The sequence below is a fragment of the Chelonia mydas genome, chromosome 6 (genome assembly GCF_015237465.2).
Source record: "Chelonia mydas isolate rCheMyd1 chromosome 6, rCheMyd1.pri.v2, whole genome shotgun sequence".
Classification (NCBI taxonomy): Eukaryota; Metazoa; Chordata; order Testudines; family Cheloniidae; genus Chelonia; species Chelonia mydas.
Window position 1 is genome coordinate 79,371,417 of NC_051246.2, and position 21,833 is coordinate 79,393,249.

The 21,833-nt window shown below is 38.3% G+C and overlaps 1 protein-coding gene across 6 annotated transcripts in view; it reads left to right on the plus strand.

Annotated features, from left to right (window-relative positions):
• Positions 1–21,833, plus strand: part of DPH6 (diphthamine biosynthesis 6) — a 362,214-nt gene that overhangs the window by 136,214 nt on the left and 204,167 nt on the right. For all 6 annotated transcript variants that reach the window (XR_006291518.1, XM_007069356.4, XM_037900521.2 and 3 more), the window contains 2 exons: positions 10,221–10,315; positions 17,124–17,211. Coding sequence is in view for 5 of the 6 variants with exons in the window: in XM_007069356.4 (XP_007069418.2) it covers positions 10,221–10,315; positions 17,124–17,211 (183 nt within the window). In the remaining variant the exon portion in view is untranslated. The remainder of the gene's footprint in view (positions 1–10,220; positions 10,316–17,123; positions 17,212–21,833) is intronic.

Sequence of the window (21,833 nt, forward strand, 5' to 3'; positions counted from 1 at the left end):
AAGCAGCCTCATAGCATTTACCTGGCCAAGGCAGTGCTGAAACAAAGATTTTCATTAATTCTTACTACCTCTGGGTGAGGATCTTTTGTCTCAAAATCAGGGGAAATCACCGCACCCAAACTTGCAATCTCTTTACCTAATGACACGGATGATCTCTGGTTGAGCAATGAAGAAAGAGTTTGTTGCTGAGATGTCCAAGCCATTCTGGTGATTCCACCAGGGTCACTTATGCAGCAAAATAGAAAAGGTCTTCAATCTGGGCAGAATCTCATCAGCTATCTCCTGATAATACAGATGTTAGACATATACTAGACTACCTGAATAGTGTCAGTTCAGTGAGAGTCCATTTAGCAGCCATTTCTGCAATACATCCCACCAGTGGATGGGGTTTTTTTGTAGCCCTTGATATCTGGATTTTTAAAGGGTCTTATCGATGTGTACTCTTCTGTATCCAATTCATTAGCTTTATGGGACATAAACTAAATATTGATGTGACCCCCCTTTTAACCTTATTCCTGTCATTGCTGTCAACGAAAACATCGGTTTTGGTGGCAATTACCTCTGTAAAGAAGGTGTCAGAATGCCAGGCACTTCTAGTTGACCCTTCTTTCTCTCAGCTTGGCTGGTCTTAAGATTTGTTCTTTCATGATCTGCCTATCTCTGAAATCTCTTTGCCAGAGGGCTACTTTCCCTTTTTTACATTCAGGATGGAGTTTATTGAGCCATATCTGTCCCAGTCCTGCAGTAGTAACTATCCTGCAGCTCCCTGTAGGGTTCCAATTTGTGCAGAGTGGAACAAAAGGAGAATGTTGCCACCCTATGTTATTGAGAGAATGCTGCTACCAAGTTAAAATTTCAAACATCTATTTAAAAATTAAGTGACTTTCTTTCCATGAAGAATTATCAAACCTCACTGCCCTGAAAAGTGCCATTGTTGAATATGTGAGGAGTTTCCGCACAGGATTGTTACTTACATGGTACTTTTATTGATTCATGGTTGGTTGAAAGTAGTCTGTTGACTATTACAGTTCAAAATTCATTCACAAATGTCAATTATTTTGATGTCAGAGGTCAGTATTCAGAGCATGGTCCTACAGTATTATTTCTCTGATCTCAAAACTTCAGCCTAGAGCAACAGAACCATAGAATCATAGAATATCAGGGTTGGAAGGGACCTCAGGAGGTCATCTAGTCCAATCCCCTGCTCAAAGCAGGACCAATCCCCAATTAAATCATCCCAGCCAGGGCTTTGTCAAGCCTGAACTTAAAAACTTCTAAGGAAGGAGATTCTACCACCTCCCTAGGTAACGCATACCAGTGTTTCACCACCTTCCTAGTGAAAAAGTTTTTCCTAATATCCAACCTAAACCTCCCCCACTGCAACTTGAGACCATTACTCCTTGTCCTGTCCTCTTCTACCACTGAGAATAGTCTAGAACCATCCTCTCTGGAACCACCTCTCAGGTAGTTGAAAGCAGCTATCAAATCCCCCCTCATTCTTCTCTTCTGCAGACTAAACGGTCCCAGTTCCCTCAGCCTCTCCTCATAAGTCATGTGTTCCAGACCCCTAATCATTTTTGTTGCCCTTCGCTGGACTCTCTCCAATTTATCCACATCCTTCTTGTAGTGTGGGGCCCAAAACTGGACACAGTACTCCAGATGAGGCCTCACCAATGTCGAATAGAGGGGAACGATCACGTCCCTCGATCTGCTCGCTATGCCCCTACTTATACATCCCAAAATGCCATTGGCCTTCTTGGCAACAAGGGCACACTGCTGACTCATATCCAGCTTCTCGTCCACTGTCACCCCTAGGTCCTTTTCCGCAGAACTGCTGCCTAGCCATTCGGTCCCTAGTCTGTAGCTGTGCATTGGGTTCTTCCGTCCTAAGTGCAGGACCCTGCACTTATCCTTATTGAACCGCATCAGGTTTCTTTTGGCCCAATCCTCCAATTTGTCTAGGTCCCTCTGTATCCTATCCCTGCCCTCCAGCGTATCTACCACTCCTCCCAGTTTAGTATCATCTGCAAATTTGCTGAGAGTGCAATCCACACCATCCTCCAGATCATTTATGAAGATATTGAACAAAACCGGCCCCAGGACCGACCCCTGGGGCACTCCACTTGACACCGGCTGCCAACTAGACATGGAGCCTTTGATCACTACCCGTTGAGCCCGACAATCTAGCTAACTTTCTACCCACCTTATAGTGCATTCATCCAGCCCATACTTCTTTAACTTGCTGACAAGAATACTGTGGGAGACCGTGTCAAAAGCTTTGCTAAAGTCAAGAAACAATACATCCACTGCTTTCCCTTCATCCACAGAATCAGTAATCTCATCATAGAAGGCTATTAGATTAGTCAGGCATGACCTACCCTTGGTGAATCCATGCTGACTGTTCCTGATCACTTTCCTCTCGTGTAAGTGCTTCAGGATTGATTCCTTGAGGACCTGCTCCATGATTTTTCCGGGGACTGAGGTGAGGCTGGCTGGCCTGTAGTTCCCAGCATCCTCCTTCTTCCCTTTTTTAAAGACTGGCACTACATTAGCCTTTTTCCAGTCATCTGGGACTTCCCCCGTTTGCCACGAGTTTTGAAAGATAATGGCCAATGGCTCTGCAATCACATCCGCCAATCCCTTTAGCACTCTCGGATGCAACTCGTCCGGCCCCATGGACTTGTGCACGTCCAGCTTTTCTAAATAGTCCCTAACCACCTCTTTCTCCACAGAGGGCTGGCCATCTACTCCCCATGTTGCGATGCCCAGCGCAGCAGTCTGCGAGCTGTCCTTGTTAGTGAAGACAGAGGCAAAAAAAGCATTGAGCACATTAGCTTTTTCCACATCCTCTGTCACTAGGTTGCCTCCCTCATTCAGTAAGGGGCCCACACTTTCCTTGGCTTTCTTCTTGTTGCCAACATACCTGAAGAAACCCTTCTTGTTACTCTTGACATCTCTTGCTAGCTGCAGCTCCAGGTGCGATTTGGCCCTCCTGATTTCATTCCTACATGCCCGAGCAATATTTTTATACTCTTCCCTGGTCATATGTCCAACCTTCCACTTCTTGTAAGCTTCTTTTTTATGTTTAAGATCCGCTAGGATTTCACCGTTAAGCCAAGCTGGTCGCCTGCCATATTTACTATTCTTTCGACTCATTGGGATGGTTTGTCCCTGTAACCTCAACAGGGATTCCTTGAAATACAGCCAGCTCTCCTGGACTCCTTTCCCCCCAGTGAGTTAGTCCCCCAGGGGATCCTACCCATCCGCTCCCTGAGGGAGTCGAAGTCTGCTTTCCTGAAGTCCAGGGTCCGTATCCTGCTGCTTACCTTTCTTCCCTGTGTCAGGATCCTGAACTCAACCAACTCATGGTCACTGCCTCCCAGATTCCCATCCACTTTTGCTTCCCCCACTACTTCTTCCCTGTTTGTGAGCAGCAGGTCAAGAAAAGCTCCCCCCCTAGTTGGCTCGTCTAGAAAAAGTACACCCCAATGAACCCAGTAAGGCCAAAATGTTTTCATGTCGCAATTTTAGGTATGAAGAGAATTGTGTGTAGAGTAGTTAGACGACTCTCTAGCTATGGTTTTGTAGAACCAGTTTCTGTGTAGACTGGACAAATAAAGATTGACTCTGCCTGAGTAATTTAATTAGATGTTTGGAATTACACAGTTTTCTAGCTAATAAAGTTAAATAAAATAACTGTCTCTTACTTTTAAAATGAGTAAGTGTGTAGCAGATTCCTACATTGGTGCTTCATTTTCCATTTGGAAAAACATGTTGTCACCTGATTTTCAGCTACTTCTTATAGCTTTAATTTATATGTTTTAGTCAAACCATATGTGTGGGATAGAAATTGGTCTCCCTTTTATATTAAATGTCAGGTGATTTCTCATGCCGGTTAACTGTAAAATGGACATTAGCTAAAGTGAGATCTATTGAGTGGAACAAACTTTGAATTAATTGTATAGTTCTTTTCTGATTTATATCCTGGATATTAAGGTTATGAGTGGAATGATGTTCTTCTGTGTGTTGTATTTTATTATGGATAAGGTCCTATGTGAATTGCAGGATGATTGTCAAAAAATTGCAACTGAGTTGTGGACAAACCATGGAAATTGCGGAAAAGTAATAACAGACTTTATTATTTGTGGTAATAAAGCCCATTATTACTTTTCTGCAATTTTCCACTGGCAGAGGCCTGGGCTGAGAGTGAAAATATCGAGCTGGATATTGGGGGCTCCCACTGTTGGCCGCCTGGGGCTGAGAGTGGCTACCTGGGGCTGACAGCGGGAGAGTCCCACTCTCAGCCCTGTGGTGTCCAGGACTCCTGCTGTCAAATTTATGGTGGAAGCCTAATATTGCAGAATCTGCAATTTTCACAATATCGCAAGTCAAGTAGGGCCGTAATCGTGGGTCATTTTTATCAGCACAGTAAAATAATTATATTATTTCATTGTGACAAGGCAAGTTCTTGAATTATTTTTTTCTAAATAGCTAGGTGTTGATTAATTATGTTAAATGGAGATTATTGTATTTGCGCTTTTGTTCAACTAGTTCCCTTGTACCAAAGACGCCCAAAGCAAAGATGCTAAACTAGATGGCTCTATTGGCAACATGCCATGAACCCATTGATTGTACCTAATCTGTGTAGAACTTTTTAAAAATCAAAATCAAATGTGTGCAACAGTAATATTTACTTGTACAATATTTTTCCTTGATAGAGAATTAGAAATTGTTTGTGGTTTGAACAGTTGCACCAGAATTTAATTATTACTTCTTGGCCTATTGGTGAAGTGTATAAAAGTTTTAATACCTGATATGTTCTCTGACTGGGAGCTATAAAATCTTTCCCTTGCAGCAGGTTGGATTAAGTAATTGAATTGGCCTTTCCCATCTCTGACTGCTAAAATTCTGTGATAAACTCTGCCTTTACCCTGCAGTTTCATGGTCAGGATAGCAGGAGAATGAATTGTATTGAGTATGTGGGCTTCACTTTGTATATGTAAATGAAAGATTTATTTGTATCTTTGTTTGATACTGGATTTCATATAGTGTAAAAGTTTCCATGATACTCTGGTATTTGTTTTAGGTTTAGAATTGGACTGGATATCAACTTTTCTTGAGTAGTGTAATTTATAAATATAATGAGAGGTGAGGTTGTTTTGACCTTACAACTGTGAGGTTTGGCTTTAATTTCGGTTTGGCTTTAATTTCGGTTTGGCTTTAAAAGTTATTCTTATTGAATTGTCACATTTATTATGCATGTGAGATCTAGCTAGCAAAACAAGATAACACAAGTCTGTAAAAAATGTTAGTATTTTAAAGTATTTGAAAGCTGGTTCCTGTCTCACTGATGGCAGCTTGAAAAATACTGCACAGCTTCTTTTGCTTCTAAAAGGCACATTAAGAGCCTGATCCTTTGGGGTGCTTAGTATCTTCAGTTGCTGGTGACTTCACTGGGAGTTTAGAATGTTCAGGACCAAATATGATCCTAAGCCCAATGGCATTGAAAGTTGGGATTTCCCAACAAGGACAGCAAATTTAGACTCTCAGCTTTGAAGTGTTTGATGTTGGTTTCCAGGAAGAACTCACAGCACTCGAGGCTTACAGAAGAACCATCAAGTTTAGAAATAACTTACACAGTAAACATTCATTCCTTATTCTCATTGTGAAATATTTTTAGGTAGGCTAAAATTTTTAGCTAGGAAAAGAACGAGACAAACTTCTTTGTTCCTCAAAAATACACGCATTTCATTGTTTTGTTTTGTTTTTTAAGACACACAAACCCGTGTCTTAATTTTATTTTTCAGTAGCTCTATTTAGTATTCATTGCAGCAGAAGCTCTTGGCAGGAAGAAGAATAAAAGGTTCTGACTAACTGTTTTGTAAGTTGTCCATTCTTATTGTATCAACATTAATTATTTTTGATAGATTTGTCCTATAAAAACCTTGCTGCACTTTTTGACAGGTGAAACTGTCTTGTATGTCAGGAGTATAATTTCTGAAAATGAAAGCTTGATTAAATGTATGTTTGGTTATTTTTACACATGGAGATATTCTCTCTTTAGGAAGGAAATGCCTGTGATAACATTGGCTTTAAAAAAGATAATTTTATCTTTATTTAAAATGAGATTTGAATTTTCCATCACAAAATGAGTAAACAGTCATGTAGAATTTTATGACAGATACCATCTTTGTCTGAGCTATTAGATATTTTTCACAAATAAAAGGTTGAAGAGAGTGCAGGCAAAATTATATTTAACATTTTCCAGCTTCATATTCAGTGTCAAAGGGCTATGATTAAAAATGTGATCTCTGATCCTGTAAAAGGATTAAGTTCTTTGTACTACTTTCTTTTTTTTATGTCTGTGTTCAGAGTCCCTGGTGTTCTTTATGCTAAGGTGATGACTCAGGTCATCCAAATGTGTTAAAAATATTTTAAAAGAAATACTTATTAAAGAAAATGGAAAGCTTAACTATCACTCTCCATACTTAGGAATACGAGTATAGTTTTATTGTAACATATCAGACATATCCATTACCTGAAATCCTCTGGTAGCATTGTAAAAATAAATCCCCAAATATAAAAGTAACCTTAGTCTTGTGTAAAATATAAACAGTTTCACTGAAAATAAATCTGTAAGACTAAATGCTTATAAAAATAATGTTGCATTAATTTTAGTCTGGGGAAAAAAAGGAGATGGGGGACTAATATTTTGGATCTGACTCCAATTAGAGACAAATACAGACAGTTGCTCTGTCATGTATAAGGAAGGAGCTGAGGTGCTCAACACATTAAGCATCAGATGCATAGTTTACAATGATTGAGAATTGAATTGAAGTTACAAGGAGTTGGATCAACAATGACAATGATGATAATTAATAAAAATTACACAATGGATTTTAAGGCCAGAAGGACCATTGTATTATCTTGTCTGACATCCTGTTTATCACTGGCCATTAATTTAATTTAATTACCCTTGTATTGAGCCCATTGACTTCTGTTTCACTAAAGCACATCTTCCAAAGAGGAATCTAGTCTTGATTTGATGAGCTCAAGACATGGAGAATCCACCACTCCCTTTGGTACTTTGTTTCAGTGGTTAATCACCCTTACCACCCTTACCCCCCCCCCCCCCCCAAAAAAAAAAAAAAAAGTGCCTAATTTATTATTTGAATTTGTTGGGCTTCAGCCTCTAGCCACTGGTTCTTTCTCCACTAGATTAAAGAGTCCCTTACTTCTTGGCATTTTCTCCCCATAAAGTTACTTGTACTGTACAGTGTAACAAGTCACCTCTCAATCTTTTTTTGATAAGATAAACAGATTAAACACTTTAAGACTCTCTCTCTCTCCAGCCCTTGAATCATTTTTGTGGCTCTTTTCTGTACCCTCTCTGGTTTTTCAACATTTTTTTTCAAATGTGGACCCCAGAACTGTACATAGTATTCCAGTGTTGGTCTGACCAATGTAGAATACAAACTAGAATCGTAGAATCTTAAAAATGTAGCGCTGGAAGGGACCTTGAGAAGTCATTGAGTCTGGACCCCTGTGCTCAGACAGGACCAAGTAAACCTCCTTACTCCTACTCACTACTTCCCTGTTTATCGATTCAAAGGTCATATTAGCCTTTTTTGTCACTGCATTGCACTGAGGGCTCATGTTGAGTTGCTTGTCCCCTGTGACACCTAAATCCTTTTCAGAGTTACTGCTTTTCAGGATACACTCCCCCATTGTCTTGGGCACACACAGAGACAGAGAAGGTGCAAGTGATGTGGTTTAATTAGGCAGCAACTTCATTAATTCAACTCATCTGGGAACTATCCAGCTAAAATATGTACAATGCAGGTCATGATTTCCCCCTGGTGGAGAGCTGATGTCAGCCCCCCACCCCGCCATAGCATGCCCTAGTCCATTGCTGGCAGTCCACTGCCTTCCCCTCATTTGAGGGTTAAGGGTCTAGGGAAAGGGGGTTGTCTCCTCACTTTACCAGACAATAGGAGTCCTAAGCCCATTCCCCACCTTCTTTAGGGGATGCCTTCCACTATGTCCTCTTCCAGTTCCTTATTATCAGGGAATCAGATCCCCTGTGGAACGAGTACCTCCACTGTACACTTGCCATGAGGAGGCACCAGCAATTAGCTTGACTGCCTCCCTCCCACCCCAGCTGTGTACCCAGATGTACTACGTTTACACTACGAGCTAGGAATCTGATTCCCTGCTCATGTACACATACCCCTGCTAACTCTCACTGAGCTAGCACAAGTAGAAATAGCAATGTAGCCCCAGTAGCATCAGTGGAAGCATAGCTGAGCCATGCCAAGTACATACCCACTGGTTTCAGGCAGGTTTGTACTCAGACCGGCTCAGCCAGGCCTTCTCTGCCGCTACCAGTGCTACTGCATCTACACTGCTATTGATACTTGTGCTAGCTCAATGAGAGCTAGCGTGAGTATGTGTACACAAGTACGGGCATCACACCCCTAGTTTGTAGTGTAGACGTAGCCATAGTTAACAGTTCCCTCCCTAACACTGGTCAAAAATATATCCATTCCCCAGTCAGAGAGGTGTACCCTATTGTCCCTGAATAATTCATGTAACATATATGATTTTTTGGTGACTAATTGCCAATACTATCCATTTCAGATGCTTCACACATCTTCTGGCCTTGTCAACCTGTGGAGGCCTGGTGGGTTCCTGCTGTATACTCCACTGCAGCATTTTAGGCCAGTGTACAGTCACCTGCCTGGAAAAGGCCCTGGATCCTGCCCTGATACAATGAGCTCCATTTGCCCTGATGGAAACCCCAGACCCAACTCCCCCCAGTGCATTCAAATCAGCTTTCAGGGCTGATTCTGGCATCCAATCTTCCCATTCAAAGAAACCTTATTGCACTCATTACAGAGTTGTCCAATACTCAATAAAACAACGCACAAACACCAAAACCAGGTCAACTTTCCTTTCACAAGTGATACGCATTTCATTTAGGATTTCACCCTGCAAGCGCTCCGTGCTCGTAACTCTCAGTGAAGTCAATGGAAATTCCTCAAAGGGAGCGATTGCAGGATGAACTTCTTAAAGGATAATACAAGTGCACAAGTAACAATGTTTATAACTTTCTTAAAAAGAATGAGGACCACTTAAAAGTCAAATTATAACCACAAAATTATGAGGTGCAGGAGTGGAATCATGAGCCTAGAAAAGCTTTTTACTGTGTCCAATTAGCATTTTTACTGTATCATAGATTTAATGCATGCTCTTAGCATAATTAAATTGCTACGGTGCATGGTTACCATCTACCAATACAGTGTTATTAAAACAGAATTAGAATGTACTGTTCAAGAGATTGGCCCTCGCTCTTTACTCAAGCAAAACTTTGGATCAGGCCTCAAGTGAGAAACTGCTAAATAGAGGATTTAGGATGATTAAAAACAGACAAATTGTATTATTTTCAATCAGTTACATTTACTTTCGTGTATGATGTATCTGGCTTGTCCATCAGGTAAATATAAAACAAAGTGCAAAAAAAAAAAAAGTATGAATAATGTTCAGGGATGTAACCAAAAGAAAATGGCTAATGTTTCTTCCCCTCTAAGGGTGAAATCCCAGCTCCATTGAAGTCAGTAGAGTTTTGCAATTAACTTCAGTGGTGCCAGGATTAACTCTTTCTTGAAGATTTAGGAAAGAATTTGTGCCAACAAATACCTAGAGCACAATTGTAAAACGTGTTGCTATAATAATATTATAATATGTTTGCTGAATTCAGTAGCTTCTGGTCAGAGTTTACAACACAAGATATCTCACAGACTGTATAATGAGATCTGGGAGTGGATGTAAAGGTTATTGTTATTTTCTAGCCAGTTTCCTAAAGGAATCTTATTTCAACATCCTTCCATTTCTACTGGGATGCAGTCAATGAGATTTTTTTAGCTGGATGGTGAAGTATAACTATTGCAGAGATGGAAAACAACCTGGCAGTAATTTTTGGAACTTTAAAAATAGTATGAATCAGTTAGTATAAAGTACTGTAGAGGAGAGTCAGAAACCTACAAGTACATCCAGTGCATTTTAGAGTTTGTTCCTTTTTTTGGAGGTGTAGTGATAAACCTAGATTGAGAAAGTTACTGTAAGCCCTGTACACACATACATTTTCAGTAAAATACATTTGACACTATGTATAAGAGCACCACTTATTCTAACTACCTGTTTTTTTCCTTTTCTCTCAGCTCTCTAAGAAGTATGAAGTTCATGTTTGTGGAGAAGGTGGAGAGTATGAAACATTCACTTTGGACTGTCCCCTCTTTAAGAAGAAAATAGTTGTGTAAGGAACTATTTTTTCCCCTTCCTTAGATTTAAGTGATGGGAACATATTAACATTTAGCTTGAGGCAACATTTGTTGGCAGGAGTAGAACATGTCCTCTAAGTTCACAAACAGTCACTTTGTTTAACGCTGGCAAAGTCCTCTGAAAACCTAAATCAATGCCTGACAAGACGAGGCCTTCATAGAAGGCTATAAACTTTTTAGACATTTGCACTTTCGTTTACTTGCTGATTATGGCCTGCAGTAAAACTGGTACCTATACACTGACACTTTTATCCTTTCATGAAGTGCGAATTGCCTGTAATATTTATCTTTCATTACAGCTACATTTGATAAACTGCCACATCAGTAGCCTGTGGGTTCCATTAACTCTGTGTCTTTTTTTCTTCTTTTTTCAACTTTAGTGACTTAGAATGATAATACTAAACATTTTCCATCAGTTACTAAGGGGACATTTTTGAATGTAAACTTTGCTTGAATCCATCCAGCGACTATGAGTAACTTATTTCTTTGCTGAAATTTGTTAAAATCTGTTTAGAGGGGCATGGGAAATTTCTCTGTCTTGATTCAAGTTTCTCAGTACACGATGTTAAATAGCTTACCCTGCATATTTTGAGATGTTTTGACTATTGTTCCTATTCTTATCCAAGTAAACAGTCTCTAATAATGGAATGTCACTTGCATACCATTTCAGATACATCAACTCATGGAAGGTCAACATTATGGCACATATGGACATTTAGTGCTGTAATGAAACAGCCCCATTCTTTTATATCTCCTTCTAGGAGTAGTAAGCAATAGAGGAAATGTGGTAAATTTACTATGCAATTAAGGGCTGATATTATTCCTGTTGAAATCAATGGCAAATTCCCATCAACTTCAGTAGGAACAGGAGCAGGCATTTATGACACTTTATTATTTTAGAGATAACATCTGTTTGGTACAGTGACTTCATCAAGGTCTGTATTTTCAACCAAACAAAATGTTGTGGTCTGATCAGCATTGTTTTGATAATTGGTAATATTGGTGCACAACAGCATCATCCAGAAAAAGAGTGGCTAGCTTTCAGTCTACATTTGTTATAAAATGTGTTAATTGACATCATAAGATAAGTTTACATCAATGCATTGAAATTTGTTTGGCTGCTTTTCTTGCTTGCTTGCTTGCTTTCTCACACTCATACTCACACACATTGGGATTGGGTGCCTAACTCCCTTAAGTCCTTCGAAGTCCCTGCCTGAATAAAGACAAGTCTGAGGTAAAATGGTTTCATGTCTTACTAGAAAGTGTCAGTTATTGTTAAGGAGAGGAGAGGATTAATATGGAGGGCTATATTATGGTCCTTACTCTCAGGTCTGATGGAACTGTATTTGGCACTGAATCTAAGGGTAGTTTCTTTAAGGTGCCACCGGACTCCTTGTTGTTTTTGTGGATATAGACTAACATGGCTACCCCTCTGAAAATTAAGATGGAACACATTAAATTGATTAAAAACTGGCTGACTGATAGGTCGCGACATGTAATTGTAAATGGGGAATCATCACTGAGATGATGGATTTCTAGTGGTATCCTACAGGAATCAGTTGTTGGCTATGTTGTTTAATGTTTTTCTCAGTGACCTGGAAGAAAACATAAAATCATGACTGATCAAGGTTGCAGACAATACAAAAATTGGGGTGTGGTAGATAATGAAGAGGACGTATCACTGACAGAGAACAAGGTGGATCGCTTAGTAAGCTGAGCACAAGCAAACAATATGGGCTTAAATACAGCTAAATGTATATCTAAGAACAAAGAATGTAGTCATAGAGGACATTATTCTGGGAAGCAGTGACTCTGAAAAAGATTTCAGGGTAGGGTGGAGAATCAGCTGAACTTGAGCTTCCAGTGCAATGCTGTGGCCAAAATAGCTTTTTGATCCTTGGATGCATAAGCAGTGGAATCTTGTGTAAGAATAAAGAGTTTATTTTATCACTGTATTTGACACTGGTACATCGGCTACTGGTGTCTCCAATTCAAGAAGGATGTTGATCAATTGAAGAAGGTTCACAGAATAGCCACAATTATTAAAGGATTAGAAAATGTGTTTATAGTGTTAGACTCAAGGAGCACCATCTGTTTAGCTTAACAAAGAGAAGGTTAAGGGGTGACTTGATTACGGTCTGTAAGTACCTACATGGAGAACAAATATTTTATAATGGGCTCTTAAGTCAAGCAGACAAAGTTATAAGAAGATCTAATGGCTGAAAGTTGAAGCTAGACAAATCAGACGAGCAATAAGGCATAAAAATTTTAACAATGAGGGTAATTAACTATTAGAACAATTTACCAAGGGTCATGGAGTATTCTGTATGACTGGCAATTTGAAAATCAAGATTGGATGGATTTTTTAAAAGATATACTCCAGGAATTTGGGAGCGGGGAGAGATTCTATGGCTTGTGTTATATAGGAGGTCCGACTAAATGATCACAATGGTCCATTCTGGCCTTTCAATCTATGAACCTGTGACTCTATTATTGCTTTTTTAGAGGTCCTTGGCTATTTTGATAGATACTCAGAGAGTAGGTAGGCTATTCCATTCACTATGGTGGTGTAGACGCTAGGTGGTTAGATTGTCATAGTTCAAATATATTTCACCTCAGTAAAATTTTGAAGCTTAGATGAACATATACAAATACCTCTAAGGACTTTAAAAGTCACAGAAATCCTATGTACTCAACTAGTCCAATTCTTCTCCCTAAAAAAAAAACTTTGGCTACATGAAATGTAGATCCCAGCAGAAAACACTGAAGATGAGTCTTCCCTACAAAACATGGAAAGAGAAAATCTAACTCACCTATTATAGTAAATAGACTCCTGGGTAGTATTTTTCCTGGATGATGTTTTTATCATACGTGTAATGTCTGACAAAATGCATTTCCTCAAATTTCTCTCTGAATAGAAAGGCAATCTGCTAGATTTGTGGATAAGAGAAAATTGCCAATAGTGATTCTTGCTTTATTACAGTCTAGAATGATGGCAGTCTAGTGAAGGCTGTAACTTGCCTTCCTTTATAAGAGTGATTTTAAACTGTTGGGGTTTTGGGGGGAGGGTAAAGGAGGGGAGGGTTAGTTGGATTGTTTATATTTTTTTCTGTCATGGTATCAGTACTGAGCAGTGCTTGGGTGCCCTAACTGCATTTCTGTAATTTAGCATGTTTGGAACACCTTGAAGCTTAACCTTAACTCCGAATTTTCTGGGTTTATGCTATTTGGTTTTGAAATGTTACTTATATATAAGGCTAAGATTTAGTGATGGGTATTTTTAGTAAAAGTCATGGACAAGTCACGGGCAGTAAACAAGAATTCATGGCCCATAACCTGTACTATATACCCCTGACAAAATCTTGGGTTCTCTGGGGGGTGAGGGGCAGCTCGGGGGCACCACTGGTGCTCTGGGGAGGTGGGGGCAGCCATGCATGGCCCAGGACTGCTGCTGGTGTTGTGGGGGCGGGGGAATGACCCAAGACCGCTGCTGGTGCTCTGGGGACCTTGGTGTCAGTCGCACCGGCTGCTACAGAAGTCACAAAGGTCCTGGAAAGTCACGGAATCCGTGGCCTCCATGACAGACTCACAGCCTTACGTATATATATCTCTGAATTCCCTTCACTCCTGTCCTAGTCTAGTCGAACCCATCTATCCAACCACAGACCATCCTCAAATTTATCCTCACAGAATTAACCAGACTTCAACAACTGCCATGAACTACCATTTCTCTACTCTCTTTGTTCAAACCCACTGTACCTACCTTATTCTTCTTGATGTGGGTCTGAGATCCCTTCTTCTGGTGCAGTGTTTCTTAACTTTTTCAGGTTGATGACCTTATTTAATGCCTAATACAGTAAAAACAAACAAACAAACAAACAAAAACCCTTATAGTCATTGCTAAGTAGGAAATGTATATATCCCTGAAAAGAAATAGACTTCCCCAAATATTTTCTGGAAATTAATCAATAAACAAGAAACATTTATCAAGAATATCATCAGTAAATCTTGTTGCATTCCTACAGTCCATCTTTTATTGTATGTTTTTATTCATGGCACGCATGAGTTTCATCCGTTTCCACTTCCTGCTTTGCATGTGAACAGAATTCAAAATGAATGACTAAAGATAATTATTTGTTTTCATACAGGAATATTTTATTGTCTTCATTTAATAACTATATACAATCAAGCCACAGATTTTATTATCAGGAATTTCGTTAGTGATCCTGATTAAAAAATGCATTAGCATTCATTCACTAAAGCTGTCTCTTGGTATTATGTCATCATCTTAGGAGTTTTTAATGATCAATTTCAAAGCATGTTTATAAAGGAAAATGATATTTTTAACTGAACTCTTTAAGGAAATCATTCAGGTCTGACCAAATGCTTTCAAATGTTTCCAGTTTGGTTGGCATTATTTAAATGGGTATACTAGATCTGAATCCCTGCACTTATGAGGTCTTATGTAGTTCTGTGTCTTAGGGCTTGTCTAAAGGAACAACTAGATTGCTTTGAACTAGTTTAATTTCGAAGAGGACTAGATCAAAGCACTCTCACGAACTGTTCATGGGCATCAACAGCGCATGGACAGTTAGACCGTGCTAGGCTAGCATGGGATAGAGTCACACCCAAGCATGACATGAACTAATTATTCATGTAGGAAAACCCCTTATTTAAAGTAGCCTTCGCCTCTGAAAAATCATTATGTAAAAATGAAATCTTGGGGTTCCATGTTTATTCTCTCTCAGAGACTCAATATAAAATTTGTTCAGTTGCCAAGTAAATGAGAGGTTTTCTAACTTCCAGCCCTACAAATTGAACCTGGGATCTGGACGGCAAGGTGGGTTCTTTTACAGTTTAGCAATACCAGTGGAACTTAGAGTTAATAATTCTATTGATGTGTGAACAAATACATCACCCACATCTCTCTCATTGTATCGATTCTTCAGAGCCAGGAATAATTTTTTGAAGTATTGGTAGTAAAAACTTATTTTAGCTAGTGAAGTAGAAAATGAGAGTCTGAATACAGAGCAAAGTAGGTATCTTCTATAAAAAGATATCATTTTTTCAGTCACTTTTTGTCCGTTGCCATTCTTAGATGTCTCTTTGGAAAACATTAGTCAGGTGTACCAAAATCGTGAACCCTTGGGAACAAAGCAGTTGTAAAATTCACCGGTGGATTTTCAGCTTAAATTTATCTGCTCCTGATATTGCCATTGCTAACCTACATTGAATGTCATCCTGATAACAGTAAGCCAGATCATCACCTTTTGGAAATTTATATAGCTATGCTCATTAAGAGGATCTGAGGATCTGATCCAAAATGTTCTAGGGATTATTTGCAATAAGAACACTCATTGGTTGTGTTCTGACTATAAGCACTGGTTTCTCTAGCTGATACCAATGTCCTTCCTTTAACTAACTTAATTTTATCATTTGACCCCTGGATATCTTCCACTTACTCTGTAAATAGATTACATCCTGAAAAGTTTCAGAGTAACAGCCGTGTTAGTCTGTATTCGCAAAAAGAAAAGGAGTACTTGTGGCACCTTAGAGACTAACCAATTTATTTGAGCACGATGAAGTGAGCTGTAGCTCACGAAAGCTCATGCTCAAATAAATTGGTTAGTCTCTAAGGTGCCACAAGTACTCCTTTTCTTTATCCTGAAAAGTCTTAGTTTACAAAGTAGAGTATCTGTACTTACACTTCCTTAGTGAAAATGTAAAGACTAGTTACTTCAGTGTAATTCCAAGTGAACTATCTGTGGGCCAGTAGCTTTACGGAGTACAAAAAAAAAGTGATAATTTTTATGCATATGACTTTCTCTTACACCTTCTGAGATTTTTTTGTATCATCTTCTGATACTCTGTTTTCCCTTACCTGTCTTAATTCCATTGCTAACTGTTCTAGTTTTGAAACAGTGCAGGTGGGCGCAATAGATATTGCCTCTTATGAATTGGAGGTTGACAGATTATGACTGTAAAAATGAAAACTAAACGAAAGCTTATGCTCAAATAAATTTGTTAGTCTCTAAGGTGCCACAAGTACTCCTTTTCTTTTTGCAAATATTAACTAGTTTCAGTCAGCGTATCTGAAGTTTACACCATTACCATTAATGCATTTGGCATTAGCAAGTTGTGTCTAGTAATCCTTCAACATGAGGTGTAAAATAGTTAAATGGCACAATCAGACTTCTCAGTGGGACAAATATTATAGTGCTAATTCTGTAGGAAGTGATTCCCGGAGCATTATTCAGTGGTAAATGAGGTTATCCCAAGATTTAAAATGTTGATAAAATAAAAACTTAGTAGTTCTCTTGACTAACAAAGGGTTGGCTTGCTGTTGTGTCATCAGAGCTTTGGTCATCATGTCATTTATATGTATGTACAGTGGGCCTGATTTTCATTCACACTAAGGCCTGGTTACACTGCTTTGAAAGTTTGAAATAGACTTAGAACGGGTGTAAATTGCATTTATTTTCCACACATTTTGCAGTTGAAAAGGATGCTGGACCTAAACCCCCATTGTTTAATGTTTTATGTTTTCTGAATTAAATTTATGACAATGAAGTAAAATGCAAAGTATGGGAGTCTGCTGAGTTTTTTCTATATTATACGAAAACTTATGACTAAAAGAGTTTCTCTTAATCTGTTTTTTTAAAAGCAACAAAACCCTTGATCGGTAGTTGGTAAACCATGTTGAATAGTAGTGGAGGGACAGTGGGCATAGCTTATCCATAAAACCATGCATTAAAATACGGTGTTTATGATTCTGTATTTCAGGGACTCATCCCAAGTAGTTGTACATTCAGCTGATGCATTTGCACCTGTGGCTTACCTCCGCTTTTTAAAATTACACTTAGAGGATAAGGTAAGTACCTCTTTCTAAGTCTTATGTTCCTTTTAATAGACAGTGAAGACATATGGACTACTTCCTTTTTATGTTGCTTTTCACAATTTGGACTTCATCCAAGTTATTGGCTCTGTCCTTCTATTTGCTGTAAAACCTGTACTTACTTTAACTGGTTTTTGGGAATTGCCATCAGAGTGACCCAACACAGATGCTCACTTGTGCCAAATGAATGAATGGAAGTAGTATTTGTATAGTCTTTTTCATCTTGAAACCTCAAGGCGCTTAGCAGACACTGTTCAGCCAAGCACATGTGCAACCACTGAAGTGCAGCCACCCATGCTGTGGAACACAACTGATACTTTTGTATTAGCAAACCCTATAAACAGCATTGAGTTGCTGTGAGGTTGACTTTCTTATTGCTATTTTTGGTGAAAAGTAGATATCGTAGAGACCTGTTGATTCCCAGTAGATGAGTTGTATCTACCAGATCCTCATTTCACATATGGTAGACAACCCAAGCTAGTAATGATTCTAAGTCTGGGAGGTGAAGCATCAGTCCCTAATCCTATTCCAGTCAGTGACCCCACAGTAAAATGAGTTTACTGCAGAGGAGACACTCTGTCATATAAGGAGAGAGATGTCCAGCCAAACTCGATAGAGAGCTTAAGAAATATTAGCAGTAGTTCAAAGGGATTCAGTTTGTTTTTAACTTATGATTGCATGGAAAGTGTGCAATGCAGGAGTAAGAGCCCTAGTAATGGTAGAGGTACATGTGTGCTGACAGATTCTTGAGTATTGCACTCTTACCCATGACTATAGCATTGCTAATGAGATTCAAAGACAACATTGTTTTCTTCCTTTTTGTGAGCACATTTTACCATCCATTTTCTCTTGATTATTATACACATGTAGTAAATCTTTCTTCCTTCTGTATGTTTGTAAATGGTAACATTTCATTTACAGACTTCTATACCCTTAGAGTATTTTTGAAATTTGGCTGAAATTTGAAATATTTCTGAATGATAAAAAAGAACATATTGACATATTTCTGCAATTAATGACATGTTGAGAATTTTGTAAAGGGCTGCCAATAATACATCAAAGTAGGACTTTTTGTTACCAACTTTATTTTACAACATTGAACTTAGGCACACTTACTAAATAATGTTAAAATGCAGGTAAGCTATATGGATAATAGATTTATAATAGATTTCCTTGATGGCTTTTGTGTCAGGTATGAAGGTATTTTTTCTTTTAAGATCTATCTTGAAGACTGCTTTTGTTGAGGAAAAATGCCTGTTGATCTTCCTGCTGTGCTTGAAACCTTCTTGGTATTCCTTGCTGGAGAGGAGAGGGGATTCTGGTATTGCAGCTGATTGTAGTTTACTTTCCTTTTCTGTTTATTTTTACAGTCTGAAAATCAGTCAAGCTACTTCATATACAGGGATAATTACTGAATGCAACAGTGTTTGGGTTTTTTTTTGTTTTTTTTTTCTTTTTTGCATCTGGTGACTTTTGAACACTTCAAGTATACATAGAGAACCAATAGTCTTTATTTAGGAGAGACAGTTTGTATATTTGTATCAATAAGCAACACTGTCTCCATTTTTGCTTTCTGTCTCTCCAAAGAGATAAAATGTTTCCCTATTTTCTTCCCAAATGACCTCATTCCTAGCTTTCCAACTGTGGCAGGTACTCCCTGCTTCATCCCATCCATTTCTTGTTTGGGATTTTTTAAATGTAAAATCTTAAAACATTTGTATGAGAGACTTCGTGAAAATGATGTCAACCAGCTATGTGAAGTGAAACCAGATAAGCTGAATAATAGAAAACTCTGGTGAGGGAGAGTAGTGGAAATATATTAATATTTCTTTGGGGGCACTGACTTTATTGCTTATGGCAAACTTGATGCTAAAATGCACCATACATCACTACAGTGTGACAGGTTAGGGAAAATGAAAAACACAAAGCTTTACATAAATCAGGCAAAAAATCGTATTAAAATGCATTACATTTTATATAAGGATCAAGATTTTACTTTTATCTATTCAGAAGCTCTTTTCCCCTTCTTATGTAGATGTTTCAGATTTTGTTAAAGCCTCACAGTTTCAAGCAGTTTTATAGCAAATCATATTTCAAATTCATTGTAGACAAAGCTGTCACATTTTTAAAGAGGTAGGGTTATAGAAGCATGGTCTGGATTTTGGTATACACTAACATCTTCTAGAGTTAAAAAGGAAAATAGTTTATTTTCTAATGATGGTGTTGTGGGAAAAGGCATTAGAATCTTTTGGCTCTAGATTATTTTATGTCATGGTATATTATAAGCTAGGTTTTCAAGAAGTTGTTACTATGGAGAGGCAGTCAATCTTTGAAGAGTGTAACATGTTACTAACTTAGCATAGTTTAACCACGTAATGTTTAAATGACACTGTCAAGATGGATAACCATTGATAACTCTTCTAGTACGGTACCTTTTCTCCTCCATTATGTGTACAAAACCCATGATTTTTTTTTTTAATCAGTTGGTAATTCAGCCCTTGAGAGCTACCTTACCACAACAAATCACTGTGTTTACACAATGGGAAAAATGTACTTCAGTAGAGAAATTGATTTTAGTTTCAAGAGGTTATTAAAAGCATGAGAAAAATATTTGAAATTTATGAAAAATATATAAAAGTAGTCATTTATATAATCATTTTGGAGAATCCATTAATAGACTGCATAGTATTTCCAAATACTAAAAGGAACTGTGATATGTGGCTCTAATATAAATCATAGTATCAGATTTGTTATGCATATCTCATCCCTGAAATAAGATCTCTATTTCTATGTTTAAAAAGTCCCTTCTCTTAGTTATGTTTCACAGGCATTAATTTTACATTCTTTGAATTGACTATTTTATAATCATTTCCACAATTTTGGGTAGCGTGTCTTTCTACAATAAAAGAAGTCTGTGCTCTCTTTGCCATTCTGTGGTGCGTTTTCTTCAGATAAATTTCTTCATATTTAACTACAAAGACTGGGTGGAAATTTGTTTTAGATTGTTTCTGGCAGCACAATGAGCTGTTGTGCCTGAGGGAGATTAACATTTTATTCATTGTTCTCATTTAATACATTACTGTGCAATTTCAAGATGTATTTTTGCATAATAATTGAAAAGCTTTTTCCCCACCCTCTTTTCTTTCATTATCAATGATACAGAAAAGGCTAAAAAGATAATTTTCTTAATATTTTTATTAAAGTTTTATAAAAACGTTGGGTATCAACAGATCAAATAAGCTTTTTTTCCTTGGCTATTATAAACAACTAAAATAATATTGTTATTAATAGCACATTCATTTTGATAGTCCATGGAGACCTCACTTACTTCATCAGAAAAAAACAAGGTCAGTAATTGTGTTGTACATCACATGGAAATCTAGCTTCATCAATATTTTACCTCTCCTATAAGAGCTTGGCTTTGTACAGCAAAAATGTGAAAAAGCTTTTCACTTGTTCATCGTTTGCTGTGTTTGCTATCGATTCACACGTACCTCTCCCCACAACAAACATCATGTCACATGCATATAATGAGTAAAATCTTAAACCCATTGAATGGGAGTTTTATCATTGACTTCGGTGGGACCAAGATTTCACCTATTGTATTTTGCCTTATAGTTTGCCCATATGAAATCAGATGCTTCTACAGAAGATCACTGGTTTGAATCTGACCCAGGTGGTAGTGAGCTAAAATTGTTACTGTCTGATAACTGGTCATTGGTATGTGAAATACACTGATGGTCTTTGTAAAGTTCCTAGTGGACATGTGTCCATATTACAAAAGATAACATGACAATGACACCAATTGGCACCCTTGTTTATAATGTTTATAAAGAGGCCAAGGATTGAATGTAAACTGAAGTATGCTTTCACTTCTAGAAGTAGGCACTCCAGACTAGGGCTGAGGCATATGGAGCAGTGTGGGGAATCTGGTAGCATTGTTGTCTGTGCTGTGCAAGTTCTGTGGAAACAGAGGATTTCAGTCTCCAAGACTGTCAAGGGGGGTATCTTTCGCAAGCACCCAAATTCACTTAGGCAGAAAAAAAAAGACTCTTGAAAGTTGAAGAGGGACTGGTTCTGTCTGTGTACCTGACACTCTTGTGACCTTGGGCAAATTGCTGAATCTCTCTGTTCCCTAGTTTAATCATCAGTAAAAAGGGTATAATGCGAGAGTAAACCATCCTAGAGTGCTTTGGCATGCTGAAAGCATGCTAAAATGTCTGGAGATAGGGCAGTTACCTTGCTAAGTTATAGTGTCTCATGAATAACGAGAGATAGAAACCAATGCCACATACCACTGGAAAAATGAGAACCACGCCATTTTAATGGACAACAGTTTTCTCTAATCCTGGTGAGTCTCCTAGTATGAAACTTTAAATCACATCCTCCTTATAACATCCCCACCACCTTCATTTTTCTCCTAATTTTATTGGCTGCTGATTTCATAAGCAGTTCTTGTTTTCATGTTCAAATGCAGGAAAAGTTGCCCAGTAAAATTAATTGGAGAAAATGTTAGGCTTTGAGGGAAAATAAAGGATGATAAGTCTGCTTACCTCCATTAGGATGTTGTAGCTCTCGTTGAATTTGTAAATTGGACC